The 22,809-nt window shown below is 31.2% G+C and overlaps 1 protein-coding gene across 1 annotated transcript; it reads right to left on the bottom strand.

Moving 5' to 3' along the window:
* Positions 1–16,991: 16,991 nt before the first annotated feature.
* On the bottom strand, positions 16,992–20,941 carry LOC115887154. Its single transcript, XM_030906499.1, has 2 exons — positions 20,664–20,941; positions 16,992–19,660 (listed from the first exon to the last, which is right to left on the bottom strand). Exons 1-2 carry the CDS (start codon positions 20,680–20,682, stop codon positions 17,679–17,681), a joined length of 2,001 nt encoding a protein of 666 aa, XP_030762359.1. The 5' UTR covers positions 20,683–20,941; the 3' UTR covers positions 16,992–17,678.
* Between the last annotated feature and the right edge of the window lie 1,868 nt (positions 20,942–22,809).

Below are 22,809 nucleotides of genomic sequence, written 5' to 3'. Positions count from 1 at the left end.
ATATCTGGCACCCGCACAAAAAAAAATCTTGAAAAATAAGCTATTATTAGATACTATTATACGTTTAGTACTAAAGGTTAGGTTAGGTTGCTGGGGTTTGGGATCATGTTTGATCCCTCACTCGGAGGCCTTGGGCCCATTGTGATACCGCAATACCCCTGTATTGTTAAATAAATAAATAAATAAATAAATGCCTTTATTGTCAAAAAATTTTTCAATTTGTAGACAAAGGTAAACTAACAAACAAAGTAGAAAAAAAACAAGGTACACAAACAAACAAACAAAAGATAATAGAAAACATTATATAAATAATATTATTAAAGTCTTTTATTAAAGAGTCTTATTGTTAAAATAAACATTTATAAATGTTTACAATGTCAAAGAACAAAAAATTTAAAATAATATTCAAAAATATTTAGCCAGTTTATAGCAAAATATCAATGACCTCTAAATAAATTAATTTCGATGTCATTAGTAAATATAGCAATAGCAAACATTAGACCAGTGTTTTCAAGATCAAATTCGATTTTCAATTCAAATATAATTCATTTACGGCGTAGAAAGCCTTGTCTACTAAATAAGAGTTCAATGCTTTGCGAAATGAAAAAAATGATGTTATGGATTTGATTTCAAATGGCAGGTGATTGTGCATTTTTTTCGAGTTGTATAATATTGAACTTTTAACTAACTCTGAGCGTGGGGTAGGTAGATAAAGATCTTGCTCCGCGTTCCTGAGTGGATTAGTGTGAGATGGCCTTTCTTGAGAAGCTGATACATGTTTACGTATTAGGCAAACGGATTCAAATATAAATAAGGAAGGAAGAGTCAATATTTTCAATTCTCTAAAAAAGCCCCGGCAATGAGTTCTGCTGTTTAGTCCTAGTGAATATCGAACAGCTCTCTTCTGGAGCTTGAAAATGCGGTCAAATTGAGTCGCACAACACGTACCCCAGAATGGAAGGGCATACCTGAGGTGCGACTCAAAAAGTGCATAATAAACAGTTCTAGCCACTGACAAGTTAAGCTCCTTAGAAACAGACCTTACTGCAAAACAGGCAGAGCTCAATTTTTTCGACAAAGCTTCGATATGTATGTCCCATTTCAGAGAATTTTCCACAACAAGCCCTAAAATTTTTACAGATTTTACGACGTCAATGGTGGTGTTGTTAAGTACAAAACGCTGCAACGAGTTTTTATACGACAAAGCTTTAGTTTTAGAAATGTTGAGACTCAGGAGGTTCGAATCGCACCAAGATTTAATGGTGATTAAGTCATTTGATATAATCCTATGAAGTGCCGTGATGTCCTTGTTGCTCCAAGTGAAGCTAGTGTCGTCCGCAAAAAGACATATTTTGCCACTGATGTTTATGTTAGCAATGTCGTTAATAAAAAGAAGAAACAAAACAGGGCCTAGTACTGAGCCTTGTGGTACTCCACATTCTATTGGCTTTCTAGAAGACAACGTGGTATCCACCCTCACAAGTTGACTTCTGTTGCTCAGATACGACTTAAACTATCCGAGAGATGATCCCCTGAACCCATAGTGCTGCAGTTTATTAATTAAGATCTTATGATTAACAATCGAACGCCTTAGAAAAATCACAGAAAATTGTTGCTGTAGAATGATGGTTGTTTAGGCTGGAGTAAACTTTATTAAGGAGGGAAAACATAGCGTCATTTGTGGACTTGTTGCTTAGAAATCCAAATTGATATTCAGTAAGTATTTCGTACTTAAACAGAAAAGATACCAGCCTTCTTTTAACCAACCTTTCTATGATCTTAGATAGCGTTGGAAGGAGTGCAATTGGGCGATAGTTAGAAGCTTCATCTTTGTCTCCTCCTTTGTGCAGAGGAATGATTATTGCCGTCTTAAGACATTTTGGAAAAACACCATTTTGGAACGACATGTTTATTAAAGTTGTTAGGTGATTCAGAGTGCTTTCTGGCAGATTCGAAAACATTTTTAAAGTTAGCCCGTCGGTCCCAGAAGAGGATTTATTTTTGATGGTATTAATTGTACTCCGAAGCTCTTCAAGAACTACGGGCGAAAAAAAGAAACTGTGTAAGTTTACATTATCATTAGAGAGATAAGAAAGTGGATCATGAGGAGGACATATGGTATTAGTTAAGTTTTTCGCTACATTTACAAAGTAATCGTTAAGGTTCTCAGGCGAGGTAGAGATATTGCTAGACGAAGAAAAGCTTTGTTTCTCAACTCATTCACAATAGACCATGTTTCCTTAGCAACATTACCAGAATTGACTATTCTCCTATTATAATAAAGGTCCTTAGCGGCTCTTATAGTCTTATGATAAATTTTTCTGTATAGTTTTACGTAATTGTGGAAGAAGAGACTGTCTGCGAATTTTTTTAAGTGAGATAATGAACGCATGTTTTTAGAAGATATGCGTAGACCTTTAGTAGTCCAAGGTTTATTATGCTTATTTTTATAGGCCTAAGAGGAAAGGATTTGAACACTAGACTGGTTAATGTTTTTACGAAAATAGAAAATTCGGTGTCGACATCATAAGAGCTAGTATCCCAGTTGGTTGTTTTACATAAGTGGCTGAACTTTTGACCATTCTTTTCTGAAAAAATACGACATCATTTACGAGGGGCATTTTTGATTTTGGACTTTATCGAAAATTCAGTTAAAACTGTTTTATGATCAGAGAGACCCGAGCTAAAGACGTTGCAGGCGATGGAGTTAGGATCAAAAGATGATACAACATAGTCTATAGTACTAGAACTGGTATTGGATATTCTGATAGGTGAGCCTACATGCATGGCCATTCCAAAAGAATCAAAAATGGACCGAAAAAACTCCTGAGCAGCACATACACCAAGAAAGTCAATATTAAGATCACCACACAAAATTAGTTTGCTTTTCAAGGGCAGGGACTCAAGCAAGCTTAGTAGATTATGACAGAATAATTGCACGTCAGAGTCAGGTGTTCTATAAATACAAATAATGTAAAGATCATAAGCATTATGGTGGACAATAAAGTTGTACCAAACCTTTCTCTCATTCTTTCTTTGCGTTGCACTATGGGATAGAATTCAGTTATTTTGACCATGAAAGGATAAAAAACCAAACATGGGTTTAGGATGGGTTTTTTTCCAAACCAGTTTGAGTATTATATGCTTTTAAGAGAAACTTAAGTTAAATTTTAAAATCTCATGGCATTTTTTTAATTTTTTTATTTAAACGGAAATAAAAATTATTATTGCAAGTTCTAGACAATTTTTCAAAATTGAATGTGATCTAAACATGTGTGTAGAAAATAACATGTTATTATTTTTTTTCAGTAAAATACAATGTCAATTAATGAAATTTATTTACATTTACAAAGAAATAAATGGAAATCGAACAAAGTGGATAATGCAAATATGTGAAAGTTGTGAAAATAATTTTTTTATCTAAATCTAAGAACTATCATTGTTATGACTAAATACTTAACATTTCTGTATCAAGTTCAATGTTATCTAAGCCTAGATCCTCAAGAAAATTGTCTAGATTACCACAGTCTTCGGCATCATCATTGTCTTCTGTATGAGGATGATGATCTTGATTGTATGACTCTAGAAGATACTCTACTTTAGAAGGCAACGTTGTTTTAATTTGGATTTTCGTGATCCGACAGATAAACTTGAAATTAATGGGTCAGATGTATCCATAGCTCTATTGAAAACGTCCGTGAGAGTGTTGGTCCTGCTGTTTCTTCGTGCATGGCTTTCCCGATTTTCTGCACACATGTTTTTATTTAAAGTATACCTTTATTTGCATATTTGCTCTATATCATCTGCCACGGCCTCTCCCCTGGCCCCATCTTTGGCAAGTCTGTCTGCTTCCTGATTGCCCACCACATTGCTGTGGCCTGGCACCCGGCACAGAGTAGCCCCGCCCTGACGCAGCCAGGACAGTGCTTCTCGGCATTCCATCACAGTTTTCGATCTCACTGATTGCATTTTGATGCTTCTTAAAGTACCCAAGCTGTCAGAGTATATCACTATATCCCCTATAGGTCTATCAGCAATTTGCTCTCGTATACAACTAGCCGCTTTCTTTATGGCATAAATTCTGCAAGTAGAACATTACAGCCATCCGATAGCCTTAAATATCGTCGGATCTCTAGTTCCGCTGAGAAGATACCTGTGTCCCCTGAATTTGCGGAAGCATCTGTGTAGACTGCTATCTTTTGAGTGTTCATTACTCAGTTGCTTTCCCATTCTTCTCTTGTCGGGATGCAAATCCTTATCTTTTCTCCAAAATCATGTTTGGTGGGCATATATTCCGTTTTCTGGTATCTCTGGCAATTTTCTCTATCACTGGAAATATCCTCGAGTGACTGTTACTTTAGTACTGTGACAAAACTTTCCAGATTTGTCCGTTAACATGGTAGTGTAGCCTTTATATAATTATAATTAAAATAATTTATTGAGCGGTAGGCAGAACTTGGATAATGAGAACACCGACTTTTCAGAGCGTAAATATAGTTTATCGTTTACATATAAAAACAAAATATAACCAGCTAAAAATCGAAATTAAGGCAACGCACTTTTATGGTAAGGGCTCTTTCTAAATTCAGTTACTATAAACTCTATTGCCACTTACCTTATTACGTCAACATCCATCAGCAATACATCAACAACAAGAACCTATTGAAGACTTCGTTGGTCCCCTTGTAGATCTACCCCTTCGATCTTGGACTCATTCTTAAGATTGAACCACTCGACCGGTTATCACAGTGTTCTTTTAAATAACTTAATATTTTAGTGAATAGGTAAAATAAAGAAATAAAATGCCGATTTTTCACAACACCTAACTATATTTAATATAAAGAAATAAATAAATAAAAAAATAAAGAAAAAGATTTAACAACAAAACATTTATAATTAATGAAAAAGAAAGAAATTGAATCAAAAATAATTAATGACAATTAGAGAGTTGAAATTAAAACTCAGAGATAATAAAGTTAAAAAAAAATACAAAATATTCTTCTTATTAGAATTCTTATAGAATTATCATTGGCAGAAAATTAATATATTAAAAAAATATTCACTGAACAATTAAATTTAAATTAGAATTTAATAAAAAGAACAATTGCAAAATAATCACTTATGCAATGACATCTAAAATTTACTAAAGCCTTTAGAACAAACAGAAAGTCTTAAATCATTAATAAAGAAAAGTATTAGAGAAAATCCAAAAACAACAATTAAAATACTTTAAGCATGAATAGTTAAGAATTTCCTAACTTGAGAATTTATTTGAGACAATCTTTAGATAGAGAACTTACTAAAACAATTAAAAAGACCACTGGATAATATAAGATCTACACGGAGTAAATTCGACCGTCTAAATTAAAAGTCATTACCGAACTAATTTTGAAGATGAAAATACTAATGCTGGTACTATCTCAGAAAGGCGTTACTACATCTTCGGCACGCCCCTGTTTGAGGAACCTTCGAATACCCATCCAAATGCATATTTTGCACCTTTTTAATTGGCCGAAGGGTTCCTTCCCCGAAAGATCCCTAGACTTCTTTCACCCTTGTTTCTGGTTCTTATCCCGAGAGGGCATCAGCATGTCCTATTTATTAATTAAATGTAATTTTTAAACCCTTCCGTGTAAATCTTACTCTTTTACCAATTTGCTGAATAATATTCATAATCTAAGCCTTAACTAATACAAATGATATCGTGCCATAGGATTACCTTAAAAAAACCGCCTAGAAATTAGCTCTTTATTTCTTCACATTTTTGTCTATTTCTATTTAACTCTAGGAACGGAAAAAAAGACAATCCTATTTCTATCATTTTCAGACATTCATCTCGTGAACATTTGGATTCTAATTTTAAAACATATTTAATACTTTTAATTTTCAATTCAAAACCTCTAGCGAGGGGATGATTTAATTTTACTTATTTCGTTAAGCATGCCTACGTGCTTTTTCTGCGTTGTTTATTTTGAGATATCCCTAGGGTACACACACAACTGGTACCACTCTGTCAAATAGAGTTTTGATAATAAGGGATGAATGTTTGTTCTACTTTACCCTCATTTATGTGACTTTAAATTATTTAGAAGATTGTATTATTTGCTTAGTTAGTTTCTCAGGATATATGCGTACTTTTAGAGAGTTTATGTGTCTTGAATATCCTTAGATTATTTGCTTAGGCCTTTTAAAATTCGTTTGCCTATGTCAACTGATAACTTCGTAAACTGAAATGGTCTCATCTTAGAATAACAAACCAAAAGATAAAATTTTACAAAGCTTGATATTATTCTATTACAGTACTAAAGGAGACGGCACATGTTTTTGAGACACACCGTATAATAAAAACAAAATGTATAAAATCGCGACGATCTGATTTTGCCATTTAAACGGTAGCAAAACGCAAAACTTACATTTACACCCGACAAAAACCTGGTGTATTCGAAATAAAGAAAGCGACCCAAGCACCCGAAAGGATGCCATTATCGCTGGCGGGGCACAAAAGCCTCGCCACAAAAGAATTAATTTCGTTCGCTTATTTTCCTTTTGTCTTTTCGCGCTTAATTTTCACGGACAAAACTGCCCCCTGCTCTCTAATTGCTTTTTTTCAACTATTTTTCCGCTATTTGCCGTGGTTTTGTGCATTTTTTAGCAAAGTGTTACGGCCAAGGATGGGTTATGTTACATTATAGAAGGTGGCGCCTCTTATACGAAGCGGAAACTCCAAGGAGAACGACAGTTTGTATTGAAATGAAATTTCATGAGTATGTGTAGGTTAATTTAGAGCATTTTTTAAAAATATAGTGAGTTTTACAGGGTGTCCCAAAAAAAGTTACATATCAAAGTTGTGTTTTTTGTAACGGAACACTCCATATATTAATTGATTTTCGGATTCTAGGAGAAAAATGAATGCGAGTTTCATTAGAGAAATATATGACTGATATGTAAGATTTTTGACATATTTAACATTTTCTTAAAATGATGAACCAATTTAAAATTTCAATAAAAGCTACTTAAACGGAAATTTAACCGGTATAGCCTAATATGTAGTTAAAATAACCATTATACTCTAAATGAAATTAAAATTTCACGCAAAAATTATACAGGACACGATAAAATTAATATTGAACATTGGTCGCATTTAAAAGTAACCCATACAGCACATCAAATCACATTTACGATGTGTTTACATTATTAGATGTAGACACAGGGTGACACAATTCCCCCGATGTAAATATGCTACGTTTACACATTGTAGTTCAACACGTATGCACCAAGGTTAAACGTCCGCCTCACAATGTAGCCACAGTATAGCATTTACGTATACACAAAGTAAGGGATACACAGTGTGCCGTAGGATACACAGTGCTTGTTTATTACGTTTAAACTTTGTTTACACATTGCAGTTGTGACTACTGCGTGTATACGTATGTATTTTGCTTCGTATATACATCTTGTGCTAGGTAAAATTACTTCTTATGAACGAATTTAGGAAATAATACCAGTTTTGATGTCTAACTTTTCGTTCTTTTTAAGAAATATTTATTCAATGATACCAATTATATCTTTTTAGAAGGAAAATTAGGAAGGCAAAACTTTGTATTTTCCAAAAGTATCCCGTAAGTTCAAGAGAAGTAGCGTTAAAATTGTTCCATTTTTGTTTTGTATTAAATGTACCATTTTTCTTCCATAAAATGGATAGATCCTAGTTAAAAAATGAAATTCTTATATTTCTTTATATCATGAAACGCAATAGCGCAAATAACACAATAATAATTATTTACACTGCAGAAACCAGAACTAAGAAAACACTGTAAAAGAACAGAATTTGTATCAAAATGTATTAAAAATATAAGTATCTAGTATAACAACATACTAAAATGGTAAACACTGGTATATCGCCACGATTTGGTGGACCTCGTTTAGTCATTTTTTTCTGCTCTTTTCCCTCCAAGCAGTTGGTTTGTTAGCATACTCATTCAACGAGCACTCTGTTGGACTTTGTTGTATTTTATTTCCAGATTAACAATCTCACCCTTAAATTTTATATGAAACTGATTATTGAATATTAAACATATCTCTATTATTGATCCATCAATAACTTACCGAATATCAATGTAAGAAGTTCTTTGAAGTGTTTAAATCTTTCTTTATCTGGTCCATTTAGATTTTTATTATTTCCAAATTAAAAAAAATGATATTTCAGAGCTAACCTCTTTGTCATTCTACGAGAATATTTAGAGTTTTCATTCATTGGTGTCAAAATTTGATAAATTAGGTATCGAGTAAGGGAAGAGTCGCTGCTATAATATTAATAATACTTTAAACTACACGCAAACAGAACATTTATATAGAGCTTCCGAATGATAAAACAATAATGGCTGCTAACACATACCACTCCTAGAAAGGAGGAAGTAAAGAAGACACATAAGATACACTTGGTCGGTGTATCTACGCTGAGGCTATCCGCGCGTGCACACACCTTCATTTCGTGCTAAAATGTACACAACAGTACACTATTACAAAGTGTCTTATAGATATTTATATTATGTGTATACGTCACATTTTTACAAGGTGTGTACTATAGGCACAACTATGATACGAAGTATCACACATACTTATACATTGTATGTCTCATATACCGACGTCAGATTTCATCATTATAATAATTATTTGTTACGTTACAAAAAACTCTTTAGAATCTTGAGTGCATACGGTATACAACTAGTAAACACTGCATCACACAATTCTATCAATATAAACCTGCGTGTATCTCATATGTATATGTTAGAACTAGATGAACACTTAGGTTCACTTTAACATATGTTGTTTCTCATGTGTCTCCCTTGTAGAAACGTAATTTCATTTGGACGTGCTGTATGGGAAGTTACTCTTTTATTTTAAATGGAACACCTAGTATATTATTCCGTTATTCAATGGTGAATTCATGTCTCTTCAAAATACTATTAAGGTTGCCTACCCCTCAAGCAAAGATTTTTCTAGATATTTTCATTTTTATGATTTAGGGTCAGTAGATCTTTGTTATTTGGTAAAATCTAGGTGGCTATAATATGTCTGACGTTACTTCAACGTAGATTCAAATTCAAATTCAAATTTCTTTATTAGACCCCATTAAGTTTTACAGAATAATATTAGTATTAATAAATGTGTGTCTAAAGGGATGGCACCGCGATTATAAAACCGATACAATGGCACAAAGTGCCAGAGTAGTGCGACCCCAAATAAAAAATAGAAATAAATTCAATTATAAAAACAAACAATTAAAAAAATTAAAATGATATAAAAAAAGTCAAAATATAATTTTATCAGGGACCGGAACAGCAACCAATGACGGGCATATCAGAAGAACAAGATCTCACAAATCAGTCGAAGAAATTATAATATTTACGTATTTAGTAAATGACTTTTAATTTGTTTTTTTTATAATCTGTAAAGGATTGAAATTTAAAGTTATTAGAAATATTATTCCACAAATGTGGCGCTATGAAACTGAAAGATTTTTGGAAGTTAGCTGTTCGGTGTTGAGGAATTTTAAAATAATACACTTGTCTAGTCGAATGATCATGGTCAACGTAGTGAAACACTGAGAACAAATAGGGAGGCTGCTCTGTAGTTAAAATTCGATAAATGAATGTCATTAAATGAAATTGTCGTCTGTTAGTCATAGATAAAATAGATAAATTTTTAAGATGTGGCGTTATATGATCTCTAAAATGAATGTTAAAAGAAAACCGTAGATACGAGTTTTGAAGGATTTGGATTTTTCTAGAGAATCTAGCGTTTATGGATGTACCATAAACAACATCGCCATAATCAAATAGATGTCAAAAATTAGTTCAACTTTAACAACTAGTTATCGTTTTGTGTCAGTTAAAACAAAAAAATTCTCATGAATTTGCCGAAAATGGAAACTTCTCCTACATCAGAGAGAAATGATTTTATTAGTTGGGGACTGCAGTGTGCATTCACCAATTAATAGAATACTTAAATTGTCCTGATTTATCTAGTCTGGACATTTTTTTATAGGGATATTTGAAAAACTATGTTTTCAAAACTCGACCAACAATAATTGTTGACAACATGAAAGAAATAATTGTGGCTGTTTTTCGAAGTAGAACTTCACATACCCCTTCACATACTGAAAAGATCTTTTGAAAAGATTTTTATTTTATGCTTTGAACCGAAATAGGGGCATTTTGAGCATTTCGTTTCATCTAGCTAATTTTTGTCACATAATTATACGTTTATATCTAGTTTTAATTCTGTAGTAACTAAAAATGTTGTAAACGTGTATCTTTTTATTGCCTCTGAATATTTTACATTACATCCTTTAATTTTTGGTAAATTAACAAAAGCTATATCACAGCCACCTAGATTTTATCAAATAATAAAGATCTACTGACACTAAATCATAAAAATGAAAATATCTAGGAAAATATTTGTTTGAGAGGTAGGCAATCTTAATACTATTTTAAAGACTGTTTTTTTATATTTTAAATAACTGTTGGTCTTCTTACTATCTCTTGTAAAATAACGCCACATCGCATAGCTTTTTACAAAAACAAATTGTAGAATTTTTTCCAAGCAGACTTACAAAATATACGTTAAGGTATAATACTACGCATTTTTGAATCAAAATAAGTTATCCATTTAGAAATTAAGCACTAATCACAAAACATCCCCCTTTAGGACTTTTTCTTTAATGGCCATAAGCGGGAGTAAAAGCCCAACCGCCCGAACAAACACTAGAGGCGCCACCGGTCATCAAATGGTGTAAAAATTTCGAAAATTTAATCATCTAATTTTGACACAAGGGGTCGCGCTTAACTTTTTCAATTTTAATTCAATATTCATTGTTTTCAAACTATATTATTAGACTTTGTTGTATTTTTTGAATGTATAAACGTTTTCTTAGTATAAAGTTGCATTATAGTAATTTAAATTATATTACATACATATTTAAGATTCAAATATTATGACATATATGTCAGTTGCCGTCTAAAATGTCATCTTGATATCAAAAAGTTAGTTATTGTCAAAAGTAGTTAAAATCATGTTAAAATATTAAAATTTACAAGTTATAATTAGATATTTTATATTATTTCAACAACAAACACATAATAGTACAGCGTAATGTTGATATGCAGGTTCAAAACAAAAAGTGCCGCTATATTTTTCAGTTTTCGTTGTCAGACGCGGAAATTTCAGTGATTTTAGTGTTGTCGGATATTTTTATTTGTGAAATAGAAATATTGCGTTTGGATTGCAAAACTAAAAGTGGAAGTTTTATTGCAATGTAAGTAAGCGTTTGTCCATTTTATATTTTACTTTTTTCATACCTACGGCAAATATACATATATTGAAATTTTATAATTCGTTTTATTTAAAAAATGTTACAAAACAAGCTTGTAATCCTGTAATTGACATAATTGTTATGTAATATATTCCATTTAAATGTAATATATTACTTTACAATTAAAAAAATGTAAATTTAAAAAATATATTAAAAATATATACAGGCATTAATTGAAATTTTTTGAGTGCGAACAAACACGAGAGGCGCTTTATTATTTACTTTCATTTCTTAACATGACAGATGAAGTTCTAAAGGGGGATGTTTTGTGGCACTAATAGCGCAAACTAGGACACATTTTCAATCTGTTTTATACCAAGGTTGACCGCCTAGAATTATCGATTGCGTCGCGTTAATCAAGACGGCCAATTTATTTTCAATCGCAAAATCGCGTCCATTATTTTCGAAATTAGATAACGGTCTCATTAGATGAGATGGATTTGGATAGAATGCAGCAAATACAGAATCCGGGTGCGGCTTTGCGGAAACCTATTGGCCTACGTCGTCTCTAATTGATAATAAATTTCTCTTGTGATTTTAGCGAGGATACATTACCGATTTTAGAGTTCACTAGGGTAAAATAAAAAAAACTGTGTATTGTTTTATGAGGAGTAAAAATGATATTTATATATAATTTATTTATTAATTATATAATTTATGATTTTGTGGTAACAGGTTCATGAATCCTTTATACCGTATGGTGCATCGGGAAACGGGACATGTTGATTTATTGATTCATTGATTCATTAATTTATTAATTTATTGATTTATTGATTTATTGATTTATTGATTTATTGATTTATTGATATATTGATTTATTGATTTATTGATTTATTGATTTATTGATTTATTGATTTATTGATTTATTGATTTATTGATTTATTGATTTATTGATTCATTGATTCATTGATTCATTGATTCATTGATTCATTGATTCATTGATTCATTGATTCATTGATTCATTTATTCATTGATTCATTGATTCATTGATTCATTGATTCATTGATTCATTGATTCATTGATTTATTGATTTATTGGTTCATTGATTCATTGATTCATTGATTCATTGATTCATTGATTCATTGATTCATTGATTCATTGATTCATTGATTTATTGATTTATTGATTTATTGATTTATTGATTTATTGATTTATTGATTTATTGATTTATTGATTTATTGATTTATTGATTTATTGATTTATTGATTTATTGATTTATTGATTTATTGATTTATTGATTTATTGATTTATTGATTTATTGATTTATTGATTTATTGATTTATTGATTTATTGATTTATTGATTTATTGATTTATTGATTTATTGATTTATTGATTTTATTGATTTATTGATTTATTGATTTATTGATTTATTGATTTATTGATTTATTGATTTATTGATTTATTGATTTATTGATTTATTGATTTATTGATTTATTGATTTATTGATTTATTGATTTATTGATTTATTGATTTATTGATTTATTGATTTATTGATTTATTGATTTATTGATTTATTGATTTATTGATTTATTGATTTATTGATTTATTGATTTATTGATTTATTGATTTATTGATTTGTTGATTTGTTGATTTGTTGATTTGTTGATTTGTTGATTTGTTGATTTGTTGATTTGTTGATTTGTTGATTTGTTGATTTGTTGATTTGTTGATTTGTTGATTTGTTGATTTGTTGATTTGTTGATTTGTTGATTTGTTGATTTGTTGATTTGTTGATTTGTTGATTTGTTGATTTGTTGATTTGTTGATTTGTTGATTTGTTGATTTGTTGATTTGTTGATTTGTTGATTTGTTGATTTGTTGATTTGTTGATTTGTTGATTTGTTGATTTGTTGATTTGTTGATTTGTTGATTTGTTGATTTGTTGATTTGTTGATTTGTTGATTTGTTGATTTGTTGATTTGTTGATTTGTTGATTTGTTGATTTGTTGATTTGTTGATTTGTTGATTTGTTGATTTGTTGATTTGTTGATTTGTTGATTTGTTGATTTGTTGATTTGTTGATTTGTTGATTTGTTGATTTATTGATTTATTGATTTATTGATTTATTGATTTATTGATTTATTGATTTATTGATTTATTGATTTATTGATTTATTGATTTATTGATTTATTGATTTATTGATTTATTGATTTATTGATTTATTGATTTATTGATTTATTGATTTATTGATTTATTGATTTATTGATTTATTGATTTATTGATTTATTGCTTTATTGCTTTATTGCTTTATTGCTTTATTGCTTTATTGCTTTATTGCTTTATTGCTTTATTGCTTTATTGCTTTATTGCTTTATTGATTTATTGATTTATTGATTTATTGATTTATTGATTTATTGATTTATTGATTTATTGATTTATTGATTTATTGATTTATTGATTTATTGATTTATTGATTTATTGATTTATTGATTATTGATTTATTTATTTATTGATTGATTTATTGATTTATTGATTTATTGATTTATTGATTTATTGATTTATTGATTTATTGATTTATTGATTTATTGATTTATTGATTTATTGATTTATTGATTTATTGATTTATTGATTTATTGATTTATTGATTTATTGATTTATTGATTTATTGATTTATTGATTTATTGATTTATTGATTTATTGATTTATTGATTTATTGATTTATTGATTTATTGATTTATTGATTTATTGATTTATTGATTTATTGATTTATTGATTTATTGATTTATTGATTTATTGATTTATTGATTTATTGATTTATTGATTTATTGATTTATTGATTTATCGATTTATTGATTTATTGATTTATTGATTTATTGCCACTTTTTCAAACGTATGTTTTGTTTAGTTGTTTTACCAATTTTAAGATTTTTTAAAAATTATACAGGGTGTTTCATAAAATATGACCATTGAGTAATCACGATTCTGCTTAAACTGCTTGACGTTCAAAGCTAATTTTTGGTAAACGGATTGACTGTGGGGTGTAGAGGTTCGATAAGGAGGGGTTGTAAACACTATTCAAATATTACAATATTTGTTATTTAAAAACGGTTAGTCTTTCGGGAAAACGCTTGGACACGCATAATTTATTTTGTTTTTTTATATATTTTGAAATTTTTTAAAAAATCATACAGGGTGTTCCAAAAAGTTGGGTAATTGATTAACCACGATTCCGCTTAAACTGTTTGACGTATAAAGCTTATTTTTGGCAAACGGTAACCTCTGTTAGTAAGCAGTTTCAAATATGCGCACATAGTGCATACACTGTATTTTTTTATTTACATCACATGATTAAAGTAAAAAAACACTTGATCACGATTTAAATCATGCCAGCCCTGCTTAAAATCCGTTTTGAATATCTGAGGCGCCTGGAATAATTTTTTTTTCTTTCTTCATTTTCTAACCAACTATATATATATAACTATATGACTATCTCAACCATACATAAAATTGATTTCAACGCTTGCCAAAATAATATCGCCCTTGTATCCGCGAACAAACATCCGAAACAGTCCAACAAAACAATTTTGGAAGTTTTTAAAAATGTTTTCCGACTAATATAACTATTTGACGAAACTTTGTGTAACTTTATTTCCGTCACGATGCAGATTTGCCTAAGAACAGCGACTCCAACAATGAAACTTTTCTGGATTCTCTCCGGAAGCTGCGAATGTACGACCGACTAAAACGCTATTGCTTTATCCTTGAAGACTCGTCCTCGATGTGTGTATTTCCAAGGAGAAAAGCGCATTCGAAGTAAACACTTCCACGATAAAGTTGCACATATATACATGGATATATATTTCTATCGGCAGAATAAGTTGAAAATCTTCGGGAAGTCGAATCATTTCGCTCGAGTTGAGAAACACTTTTAAATTCCGATATTTGGCTCCAGACGAGAATTGTGTTCAATTTAATATTTTACATTAGAAACATTGACTCAAAACTGACATTACAGTTGAGGGTTGGAACCTTTGATGTTACACAGCAAAATAATAACACTAAATCACCACAATACACCAAAACACTTTTACTTTTACACTGGACGCGCGTTTCGCTAACCATGTTAGCATCATCAGCAGATGATTATAAACTCAACTAAAGTACAATCTACAATTGGAGCGTTTATATACTCGCTCAGTGGGCACAGAGTGGGCGTGGCAAGATCTAGCCAACCGAGTCAGAGCCAACTGAGCGTAACAGTTAGATTTCCGCCACTAGAGTAGTAGGAACAAAGAACTTGAAGGAATTGGACCGTTATCTCTGTTCATACTATCTTTACATTTATTATAAGACGGCAATAATCATTCCACTGCACAAAGGAGAAGACAAAGATGAAGCTTCTAACTATCGCCCAATTGCACTCCTTCCAACGCTATCTAAGATCATAGAAAGGTTGGTTAAAAGCAGGCTGGTATCTTTTCTGTTTAAGTACAAAATACTTACTGAATATCAATTTGGATTTCTAAGCAACAAGTCCACAAATGACGCTATGTTTTCCCTCCTTAATAAAGTTTACTCCAGCCTAAACAACCATCATTCTACAGCAACAATTTTCTGTGATTTTTCTAAGGCGTTCGATTGTGTAAATCATAAGATCCTAATTAATAAACTGCAGCACTATGGGTTCAGGGGATCATCTCTCGAATGGTTTAAGTCGTATCTGAGCAACAGAAGTCAACTTGTGAGGGTGGATACCACGTTGTCTTCTAGCAAGCCAATAGAATGTGGAGTACCACAAGGCTCAGTACTAGGCCCCTATTTTGTTTCTTCTTTTTATTAACGACATTGCTAACATAAACATCAGTGGCAAAATATGTCTTTTGCGGACGACACTAGCTTCACTTGGAGCAACAAGGACATCGCGGCACTTCATAGGATTATATCAAATGACTTAATCACCATTAAATCTTGGTGCGATTCGAACCTCCTGAGTCTCAACATTTCTAAAACTAAGGCTTTGTCGTATAAAAAACTCGTTGCAGCCTTTTTGTACTTGACAACACCACCATTGACGTCGTAAAATCCGTAAAATTCTTAGGGCTTGTTGTGGACAATTCTCTGAAATGGGACATACATATCGAAGCTTTGTCGAAAAAATTGAGCTCTGCCTGTTTTGCATTAAGGTCTGTTTCTAAGGAGCTTAACTTGTCAGTGGCTAGAACTGTTTATTATGCACTTTTTGAGTCGCACCTCAGGTATGCCCTTCCATTCTGGGGTACGTGTTGTGCGGCTCAATTTGACCGCATTTTCAAGCTCCAGAAGAGAGCTGTTCGATATTCACTGGGACTAAACAGCAGAACTCATTGCCGGGTTTTTTTTATAGAATTAAAAATATTGACTCTTCCTTCCTTATTTATATTTGAATCCGTTTGCCTAATACGTAAACATGTATCAGCTTCTCAAGAAAGGCCATCTCACACTTATCCACTCAGGAACGCGGAGCAAGGTCTTTATCTACCTACCCCATGCTCAGAGTTAGTTAAAAGTTCAATATTATACAACTCGAAAAAAATGCACAATCACCTGCCATTTGAAATCAAATCCATAACATCATTTTTTTCATTTCGCAAAGCATTGAACTCTTATTTACTAGACAAGGCTTTCTACGCCGCACAGTGGGCCAGCGTAGCCTTATTTTATTGAAAAATTATTGTTCGCGTAGAAATTGGTCTTGAACGTGATACAAAAGCTAATATTGATTAAAATGTGAAAAATATCTAAATTGGACAAGTAGAAACATAATTATATAGGGTATAGTAGGAACTGAATATAATACCGGGTGTACCTCAAACGTGGCTCGCCCCTATAACATTTTTGTTTTTGACGTAAACAAATAATATTTGGGGAGCGTATATAAGAGAAAAATCGGGATTTTTCTGCGTGTTCAATTGTTTTACATCACTTCCGGTTTGACCGGAAGTGACCCTAACTTTCGTTTTTTAAATGGCACACCCAAACTTTCTTTACCAGTTTGATAAAAAATTACATTTTTAGTACAATAATATGTCAACTGGTACTTTTTGACATATTTTTATTTTAGTTTATTTTAATTTTCGATCTAATACTATGTATTAATGTCAAAGTCATTTGCCAAAACTTTAAGACTATTACTTTTCTAAATGTAAAAATGCCATTCTTTAAGAAACACCAACCATTTTTGTGAAACAATATTGAATTTAATAACAAATTTAAAGTAAACAAAATAAACTTTTTTATAAAGTAACAAACACAACAAATATAATAAATACCTACAGGAACAAAAAGTATAACAATAATTATTTCGAATCTTACAAAACTACTAAGCTAATCCGAATCATCATCGCTGCTGTGGTTAGAAGAAGTAGTTTTAAATGACTTGAACATATTAAGTGCTTCTGGGCAAAATATTTTCTTTTTTGGTGTACTATGCTTTCTTAGTGAAGTAATTTTTGGATCGGAAGTAACAAGCAAATAATTAAAAACATCTCTATTTGTTGATACTCTATTGCATTTTCGAGAGTTTTGTTCTCTAGCCCTTCTGTACTCTTTATTTCTGGCCTCTTGGGCTTCCTCTGACAGTTGCCCAATAGGCACAGGAACAGACTTGATTATTTCTGCACTGTGAATAAAAATTTTATGTAGTGAAGCAGGAATTCTATACCATGGATATAGATGCAGAAAAAGTCTTCCTGTAGCAATGCAGTAATATTTAAATTCTCTAATTTTAATATCAAAGCCACTAGCAATGACTTGCAAAATCACATAAATGCGATATATTAGATTTTCGTCAATATTGGTTATTTCAGCGGACACTTTATAGTTTTGAAAAAATGTCCTGGCTGTGTTGCCATCATTAGTCGTCCCTGCTCCCTGTTTTGTTTGATCCACAATAATCCCCAAACGAGATCGAAAGGCTGCTTGGATCCTATTTTTTTCTTGCTTAATGACATTTTTATCATCACCTCGTGCTTGCCACTTTTGTATCTGTAATCGATAACTGATTTTCAAAATACATTCGAATGATCGAATCCATGCATGTAGGGATGTAATTCCGAAGGAAAGATGGTTCTTATCTACAGTTCTTTTCAGAACTGCATCAATATCGTTCATCTCAATGGGTGAAGCACCGCACAAATAACACTTTTGGGATGATGTACCTGTTATTGAGTTAATCATTTTATTATCTACCATTGACATGTATAGTTCATGTTTTACCAAAATAACCGAATTATTTTTTAATCTAAAATTAGTCGGTGATAAATTTAAAATTTCTTGGTCCATATGACTTTTCTCCTTTTTTGAAATTTCGATAGTTTCTTTCAAAAACTGCATTTTTAGAGGTCGGCAATAAACCGTAGATGCAGGGTGGGGGTTCTGCCAGACATAAATTTTTGCGCTTTGACCGTTTGTGGTATTTAACTGTAAAGGAACCAGACATGTAAGCAGCAAATTACTGTCACTATAATTGCCTTCAAATGCTTGTTTATATTCGTTTTGTCCACTACTTCCGTCCATTCCCCACTTAGTAATTAAAGTAAAATTTAAGTTTTCAAAATGTTGGTTTTCTAGATCCAAAGTCGACAAAAGCCTACAAGTTGTATGATCTAGTAGCGATTGTAAAGGTAACACCACAGAATGTTCCTGCGCAGAAATATTCTCCGGATAACATAACTGCTTTGCCTCTCTTATTTTGTTGTAACTGGGGTAGATGTCGAAATTGTTTTCTTTAGCGTTATTTCTTAGAAGTTGGTATGATCGCTTAGTAAGTTTAGCGTCAAGAAATAACGCTAAAGCTTGATCTGAACTTAATGGAGATTGTGCGTTTTTGGAAGTAGTTTGATTATTTTTTTTTATTTCTTGGTTCGGAGATAAAACAGTACGAGATCGAGATAATAATTTAGCAGCTTCTGGTCTTCCATCAGACCTTAATCTTAATTCAGTAGCAAAAATCAGCTCGCTTGTTTCCGTTTTTCGTAACTGTTCCGTTCTTCGGAATTTTCCAGAGTAACTGAGATTTTGAAACTCAGATTTGGGTCTTCCAGTAGTTTTTGTTTTAACACAAGCAAAATTTATGACCCTGTCAAGCCATGTTTTGTTCCAGTCTAAAAATCTACTCTTGGTCCTTTTTGCAGCCAGCCATTTCCTTCGAAAATCAAGGGAATAAAGACGAGAATATTGCATTACTCTTGCCTTGTTTTGCTTCATGCACTTCATACATAAAATAGAGTTTAATGTCTCTTTGATTTTGATCCTCTCTATGCCTTTTTCAAATATTTGTCTTAACTGAATCGTATGGGATTCAAGTTCTAAAAATGCAAAAACCCATCAGAACTATTAGAACTCCATCAAAATTATATATTAAGAACAGCGTTTATTTGGTAAAGAAATAAAAAAATAAGGTCAATTTTTTTTCGATTTGCCACATTTTTTTCATGTCTACATTCTTCCCAACTTTCTTTTTTTCAAATGTAAACGTATGTTTTGTGGTAGCTCGTTGGAAAGGGCACAAAAAAAGGAATATGACCCACTATTTACTTTTGTATTTTATTAAACTCGTAAAAAAAATATTATTTATTGCAAAAAATTGTTGAAAATGTTCACTATTTTTTTCCTGACAGAACCTTAATCTAAAATGAAACTCATTTCCGACATTCTGTATTATTTCTGGGATTATTTGTCTATTTTCTTGTGTTATCTTCCAAATTTTCAGATTTCGTTACGTAAATTTTAGATTTCGGCTACCACAAGGCATTTACATTAAAAAGAAAAAGTTGGGGGTTGTTTTTACCCCCAAATGGGGGGTGAGTGTCATTTGGACATGAAAAAAATGTGGCAAATTGAAAAAAAATTGACCCGTATTTTTTTTAATTTCTTACGAGATGAATAGTATTTTGTAATACAGAATTTATTCCAGTTAAAAGTTCCACCCTGTATAATAAATGTAGGCTTTCACGGCATTATTATTATTATTTTAGATAATAATAACCCGAAAAAACGACTCACAATACTATAAAAATAAGCGTATTGACCTTTTCGTAACAAATGCATAGCAAATAAAAACGCTCATTTTTCAATGGGGGGCACTTTGGGGCAGAATTTTTTTTTATCAAAATAAAATATAGTTGTTATATATTCCAAAAATATAAGTTTCAAAAATATGATATTTCCTCATTTTAAAAAAAGTCTGTGGCAAATTTGAACTTTTCGATTTGAGGCATATTTTTACCAATTCAGGAGTCTTCCTTTAAAGTGCCTTTTGTTGTAAGATTTACTAACAAAATAAAATATGTTAAAGCAGACTACACTTACCTCTTTCACCTACATCCATCACAAAAATTTGATTGCTTATAATTTCCCACAGAAAAAATATCGAAATTGAAACTTTTTAAAGACAAACTTTTTTTCAAATGCGAAAGGCAAACCTGTCGTAAAATGACGCGTTATTTGACGTCTCCATGACGATCAATCGAAATAATTATTTTGTTTTTTTATGGATCAAAGTCTACTAAGTTTATGCAAGTGTTAAGTTATCAGATATGTTAATAAAAATATTTTGGACTTATTCAATATTAAAGGGTATTTCTGGCCCTCTGTGCGCCGTAAATAAATTATATTTGAATTGAAAATCGAATTTGATCTTGAAAACACTGGTCTAAGGTTTGCTATTGCTATATTTACTAATGACATCGAAATTAATTTATTTAGAGGTCATTGATATTTTGCTATAAACTGGCTAAATATTTTTGAATATTATTTTAATTTTTTTTGTTCTTTGACATTGTAAACATTTATATATGTTTATTTTAACAATAAGACTGACAATATTATTTGTATAATGTTTTGTATTATTTTTTGTTTGTTTGTTTGTGTACCTTGATTTTTTTTTACTTTGTTTGTTAGTTTACCTTTGTCCACAAATTGAAAATTTTTTTGACAATAAAGGCATTTATTTATTTATTTATTATTTATATTTATTTATTAATTAATTCTGATGCTTTCATATCATCTAATTGCCTGTAATTTGAGACTTGTTTAAGGAATTTCAAGTTATTAAGATCTATACAATGTTCTTTATCAACAATATGTTCGGCAACGCAAGATTTATCAGGTCTACCATATCTTATCTGTTACAACAATTATTAGGTAATCCAAAGGATAAAACACCTCTACTGGAAAGGTCGGGTATTTATGAAATTTTTTGTAAAGATTGTAATCAGAAATATGTTGGGCAAACTAGAAGATCAATATTAACTAGATTTAAAGAACATTTAGCCAGATAAGATATGGTAGACCTGATAAATCTTGCGTTGCCGAACATATTGTTGATAAAGAACATTGTATAGATCTTAATAACTTGAAATTACTTAAACAAGTCTCAAATTACAGGCAATTAGATGCATATGAAAGCATCAGTATTAATAAATGTAAAGATGGTATGAACAGAGACCAATTCCTTGAAGTTCTTTGTTCCTACTACTCTAGTGGCGGAAATCTAACTGTTACGCTCGGTGGGTTCTGACTAGGTTGGCTAGATCTTCCCACGCCCACTCTGTGCCCACTGAGCAATCCAATTGGAGTTTGTATTTTAGTTTATAATCATCTGCTGATGATGCTAGCATGGTTAGCGATACGCGCGTCCAGTGTAAAAGTAAAAGTGTTTTGGTGTAATGTGGTGATTTAGTGTTTTGCTGTGTAACACCAAAGGTTCCAACCCTCAACTGTAATCTACTATTTTTGATAGATATAAGGCAATTTTAACAGTTGCTATGGACAAAAAATCCTTTAATTTAGAGCCTTACATTAACGATTTGGTATTCCAAAAAGAGTATTTTTTGGAGATGGCCACGTAACAATTATTTTAAGGTTGTACACCCCCAAGTTATTGAAACAAGCGCCGCTACTGGTAACAGTACAATCGTGTTCCTCTCTGTAATCCAAAAACTCTTTAAAGAAAACGCAGACTGAATGACCACTACCGACTGCCGACATGCATTGCTGTATAATTTGCTTGCCCGTGATTTATTTGGACGTGCCGAGATGGATTATGACGGAGCGATAGCAGAATTACACATTGAATACATTGACTGATCGCCTCAATTTAGCAATTTTATTTCGGAAAGGTGAACCGAGAAATATAATTAAGCCATTCTGAGTAATAATTGGTTGGTTCGTTATTTATATTACATTTTATAATTAATTTAATATTATAGCTGTTTTATTTTATAGAGGATAGTTCGAACTGTATTCCGAAAACTTCGGCAGCATATTCTGCAAATAAAAATAAGTAAAAAAGTTCGTATAAATGTATGTCCTAAAATGCTTAGTTTTGGAGATACAGGGTGTAGAAGTTTCATTTTTATTTCGATTTTTTCCAAATAATTTCTAAAGTACCTAACGTCAATATTTAGATGAAAATTGGTATCTGGGAGTTTTTTGACATAAGAAATTTGATTTT

The sequence above is a fragment of the Sitophilus oryzae genome, unplaced genomic scaffold, assembly GCF_002938485.1.
Source record: "Sitophilus oryzae breed Bouriz unplaced genomic scaffold, Soryzae_2.0 scaffold_552_pilon_pilon, whole genome shotgun sequence".
NCBI lineage: Eukaryota > Metazoa > Arthropoda > Insecta > Coleoptera > Curculionidae > Sitophilus > Sitophilus oryzae.
This window is presented reverse-complemented; position numbering and strand designations above follow the sequence as displayed.